The sequence below is a fragment of the Nestor notabilis genome, unplaced genomic scaffold, assembly GCF_000696875.1.
Source record: "Nestor notabilis isolate BGI_N333 unplaced genomic scaffold, ASM69687v1 scaffold25262, whole genome shotgun sequence".
Lineage (NCBI taxonomy): Eukaryota > Metazoa > Chordata > Aves > Psittaciformes > Psittacidae > Nestor > Nestor notabilis.
This window is the reverse complement of record NW_009917353.1, coordinates 24633-29962: the sequence shown is the minus strand read 5'-3', so window position 1 is coordinate 29962 and position 5330 is coordinate 24633. Positions and strand designations below refer to the sequence as shown.

The window sequence follows — 5330 nt, the reverse complement described above, 5'->3', positions numbered from 1 at the left end:
TGGCTGCGAGCGGGCGCACGTGCTGGTGTCCCACTGGAAGTTCTTTCACAGCAGGAGGTGGTTGAAATACTCGGTGGTTGATGCCCAAATACCAGCTAACTGCTGGGATCAGCTCTGTGTAAACCTCTCTGCTCTCCTCTGCTGCTGCATTCCATAGCATCACAGGATCATGGAATGGGTTGGGTTGGAAGGGATCTTAAAGCTCATCCAGTTCCAGCAGCTTGCCACGGGCAGGGACACCTTGCACTAGAGCAGGTTGCTCCAAGCCCCTGTGTCCAGCCTGGCCTTGAACACTGCCATTTGTCTAAGTAATTCCTCAAACTATCACAAGACCCCTGGGTTTGCCCCGTAGCAGCCTGGGGGCAGCGGGATGTCTGCTCTTGGTTTGTGTAGGGTGACAAGGACAAGCTGAGTGGGGGACACGGTTGGAGGAGAGGGGTGACCATTTGCACCCAAATGGTGTTTGAGCCCCAGAGCTGAGCGATGCTGCTGCAGGGATGCAGCTGTGATCCCCAGCTGGAGTTCAGGGCGTTGCTGCTCTGCTCTGCCACCCCAAACCTGCAGCACCACAGACCTGGCCACCTTCAGCGTGCTGGGACGCATTCACCAGCAGACATGGCAGTGTCCCCAGGTGGGTTAGCTGACGTCCCCCTCCATGCGTCATGGATGTAGTAGGTGTGTTTGTCTACATGTCCAGGTCCCTAGGGTTTCGTGGCTGTGAGGAGCCCCACAAGCTGGGAGAAGAAGGAAGACAACACCTTCGTCTTCAAGATGTCCCAGCCAATCCCCTCCTACCTGATCGCTCTGGCCGTCGGGGACATCGTGTCTGCTGACGTCGGCCCAAGGTACGTGGCTCTGTCCTCGGCTCACTGAGCTGGGCCTGTCCTGCACCGCTGGGCTCTGCAGAGCGTGACGCGGTGCTGTGCACTGGTGCTGTGGCTCCTGGGTGAGGGTGCTCCTGGCTCTCGGTGCTGGTCCCCCCAGCTCCCAGGGGGCCCTGGCTCTGCTCATTTCAGCCCCATGCACGTCAGGGTGAGCGGTGGGTCCCCGTTCACAGAGGGCCCCACGTCTCTCCCAAGGCCGGTGCTTTGTTCAGGTTCCAGCTGCCACAGACACCGTATAAAAGCCCTTTGACTTTCAGACAGGGAAGGAAATCAGAGCAGTTTGCAGTAATAGACTCATGAGCTTCCTTTATCAGCTGCTACTGTGCTGTGGAACAAGCACGTGTGGGTTTTGGCTGATAAAGCAACAGGGTGAAAGTCCACCAATGGTTAAAAGTTCCTCTTCTACACACTTGGCCAGGAGCCGCGTCTGGGCCGAGCCCTGCCTGATTGAGGCTGCCAAGAAGGAGTACGATGGGGTGATCGAGGAGTTCCTGGTGGTTGGAGAGAAGCTCTTTGGACCTTATGTTTGGGGCAGGTATGGCTCCTGCTCCCGAAGGACCTTGTTCCCAGGGCTGGGGAGGGAGCATCGCTCCATCATCCCATCGCATCCGCAGCAGGAGGAGGTGGGCCTGACCAGTGTTTTCCCTTCCCCAGCAGGTATGACATCCTGTTCATGCCGCCCTCCTTCCCCTTCGGCGGGATGGAGAACCCCTGCCTCACCTTCGTGACGCCGTGCCTGCTGGCCGGGGACCGCTCCTTGGCCGATGTCATCATCCACGAGATCTCCCACAGCTGGTTTGGCAACCTGGTCACCAACGCCTCCTGGGGCGAGTTCTGGCTCAACGAGGGCTTCACAATGTACGCCCAGAGGCGCATTTCCACCGAGGTCTATGGTGCGTGGCCTCCCCGAGTCCCCATCGTCTCCCTCCTCTCCCAGCTCCAGAGCTGATGCCGTTTCCCTCCCGTAGCAGCACCCGTTGTGCTCGCAGCACACAGGGGTCTGGTTGGGGTCTCCAAACGCCTCCCTCTTGTCTCTGCCCAGGTTTGGCGTACACGTGCCTGGAGGCTGCGACGGGAAGGGCCCTCCTGCGCCAGCACATGGACAACACTGGGGAGGACCATCCCCTCAACAAGCTGCGGGTGGTGATTGAGCCAGGTTTGTGGGGCTCCTGGGGGAGCGAGGTGTGGGGCTAGGGGCAGCCCTGCTGCTGGGGGGCTTCCTGGCTGCAATATAACCAGTGCTAGGGCCCGAGGGAAGCGATGGCTCCAGGAGGGACATGACCAGCACACAGCCAGCTCAGGAGGTGGAAATCTCAGCACGTGAGGGCTGTTTTCTGTGCAGATTCCTGAGGGCTTTCCCTTTCCCCAGGGATCAATCCCGAGGACACATACAACGAAACGCCCTACGAGAAGGGCTTCTGCTTCGTGAGCTACCTGGCACATCTTGTGGGGGACCAGAGCAAGTTTGATGCCTTCCTCCAGGTCGGTAGGAGAAGGTGCCACGTCACATGAAACCCTTCGGTGGGAGCACAATGGAACCGTGGGAAGGATGGGCTGGACAGGGGAGAGGAAGAGGAGATGAGAAAGAGAGATGTTCACGGGGGGATGAGATGAGAGATGAGGACACAGCTGGGTGCCACATTGGTGGCAATGCCCAGAGGTGTCGGAGGGGGTGCAGGGGGCTGGGCAGCCCCTGGGGGGGCTGGTGTGGGCTCAGCAAAGCTAAACCCCCATGAGATGGAGCAGCACTGCTGGGGTGAGCACACGCAGCATCGTGCCCCGGCCATCCCCTCAGGCCTACGTGAACCGGTTCAAGTTCCAGAGCATCACAGCAGACGATGCCCTCGGTTTCTTCCTTGAGTACTTCCCGGAGCTGAAGGAGAAAGGCGTGGACTCCATCCCAGGTCAGCACGGCGCCTTCCTGGCCAGGGCACTGGGCACTGCTTTGCCAGCCAGCACCCATGGGTGTCGGAGCCGTCCCGTGTCCCCTCAGACCCTGTGCACGTTGGTCTGTGTGTTTCACTGGAGACAAGCGCTGCTGCTCCTGGCCTTGTCCCCGTCCCCCGGCAGGTTTGCTGGTGTCGGGGATGCCCTCAGAAGAGGCAGTTTGGGCAGCACCCGCCATGGGGCTCAGCTCTCCCTCCCTCCTTCACTGCAGGCTTCGAGTTCAGCCGCTGGCTGGATACGCCGGGCTGGCCACCCTTCCTGCCCGACCTCTCGCCGGGGGATGCGCTGATGAAGCCAGCGGAGGAGCTGGCAGAGCTCTGGGCAGCCGATGGCTTGAACATGGAGGGGATTGAAGCCGTGGACATCACGGCCTGGAGGACGTACCAGCTGGTCCACTTCCTGGACCAGGTCCTGCAGAAATCCCCCCTGCCACAAGGTGAGGGCCAGCTCGCCCCCCGGGGCTCTGCTGCCCGGAGGGGACACGGGCTGACATGTCCTGGTCCAACCAGCTGGCCAGGGACGTGAGACCACATCATGGGACTCACGGGTGCGTGGCCATCAGCCCGTCTCCACTGCCGTCCAGCAGCACGGTTCCTGGTGTCTGGGAGGCCTCTAGCTGTGTGGTGGGGAAAGGAAAGGCAGGGAAGCATGTCCCTAAGATGTATGGGGACATCCCAGAGGGTTTGCAGCATAGCCAGGATGGGCTCACTGGGTCTCCTCGGAGCAGGAGCTAAGCAAAAGCTTCCATGTGGATGGTGATGATCCCCCTCTTGCAGGCAATGTGGAAAAGCTGAGCAAGATGTACCCAAAGATCTCCAGGTCCCAGAACGCTGAGCTGCGACTCCGCTGGTGCCAGATAATCCTCAAGAACAACCTTGAGGCCGAGTACAGCAAGGTCAAGGACTTTCTCCACAGCCAGGTTTGTCCCTGGGCAGTGGTGGCTGTGGCTGTGCCTGGCAGCGTGCCACTGGGGCAGAGATGGGCATGGGGCACAGGACCTTCGGTGCCAGAGGGCCAGGGGTTGGCTCTTCCTCTTGATAGAGCAACAGACTGGCTTGTGTTGAAAGGACCTTAAAGCTCATCCAGTTCCAACCCCCAGCACACGGGGGTTCTGGGCTCAAGCACGTGCTGCTTCTCCAGGGTCAAGGTCTTCACCCCTCTCAAGGCACTGTAGTGCCAAGGGCTGCCCATGGTGGTATTTATCATGGTGTCCCTTTCCTCTGTGTTCTCTCTCTCTGGTTAAGAGCTGGGGGTGTTGTGCCCTGGGAGGGGAGATGTGGGGCTCCAGGGTCTTCACCCTGCTGGAGCCAGGGAGGAGCTGGGCTGTGACCCCCGCTCTGTCTCCGCAGGGGAAGCAGAAGTACACCCTGCCCCTCTACCGCGCCATGTGGGCCGGGTCGGAGCCAGCCCGGGCCCTGGCCATGGAGACCTTCTCTGCTACCGCTCCCCAGCTCCATGTCAACGTCCAGAACTACGTCAAGAAGATCCTGGGCATGGAGGTGGCTGAGACCTAGTGCAGCCGGGGTGCTCCTCGGCAGGACCTCGCTGCTCCCCCCTTCACTGCACCTTTCCTGATTAAATCTGTACTTTTTCCTCTGTTCCTGCTCCCAGTGAGCCATGGGCAGCCTCAGCGGGACTCCTGCTCCTCCTGCCCAGGAGCCAGGCTCACAGCCCACATGGGGACCCTGCCAGCTCTGGTCAGGGATGTGCAGGTTGCTCTAGGAGGCTGGTGGCTTCTCCTGGTGCTGGTACAGGAGGGATGGGTCTGGCGTTGGCATCTTCAGGGCTGGTCCTTGCTGGTCCCACGTGTAAAGGAGTAAAGCTCCTCTCCCCTCTGCAGTGTGGGAAGCATCCAGCACACAGGGAGCTGGGGAGCTGCTGCCGAACTGGCTTCATTCACCTTCCTGCAAAGGCAACGACTAATGAAGACACTTCAGCGTAAAATTAGTGACAAGATGTAGCACAGTTATTTTTAACAAAGTGACCTTCATCAAGCTCAGAGCTCTTTTTGCTTCGTTTTTTCCAAAATGAAAGCCAAGTCAATCATGAAATGCCAGGGGAAGATGTTAACTCTTTATTAATAAATTGATTTAGAAAAGCTTAGCGAGACAGGATTAATGGATTTGGTGCTCAGGACGGACCACTGTAATCTTCTAGTGTGACCTGCTGCAGAGCAAGGCCTGGCCCTCCCGCAGCCCGCCAGTGGAGGCAGCTGCAAAAGGGTTTATCTGTTAATCCACACCATGGGGAGCCTCTGACAAGTCCCTACATCCTGGTCCAACGGTCACACCACGCTCTGCTTCCAGTTTTATGTGACTTCCCCTCTGCCCCTGGCTGGGTCAGCTGAAGTTCTTTAAATAGTCTTCTTGAAATACTGTGTTTCAAAGTATTAATGACACTCTGACTCACGACTGCTTTCTTTTACAGTATAAAAGTAATGATGGGCTTGCTTCTGAACTCAGTTACTCCCCAAACCACATGGAATAAATTAATTCCTGC

General features: G+C 58.6%; 1 protein-coding gene across 1 annotated transcript; it reads left to right on the top strand.

Moving 5' to 3' along the window:
- Positions 1–705: 705 nt before the first annotated feature.
- RNPEP (arginyl aminopeptidase (aminopeptidase B)) lies at positions 706–4345 on the top strand (the record flags this gene model as incomplete). Its single annotated transcript, XM_010009190.1, has 9 exons — positions 706–845; positions 1303–1419; positions 1542–1777; positions 1927–2040; positions 2254–2366; positions 2680–2788; positions 3043–3267; positions 3608–3750; positions 4181–4345. Coding segments are annotated over 9 exons (1362 nt in total), but the record flags the coding sequence as incomplete, so codon positions are not given.
- Positions 4346–5330: the final 985 nt, after the last annotated feature.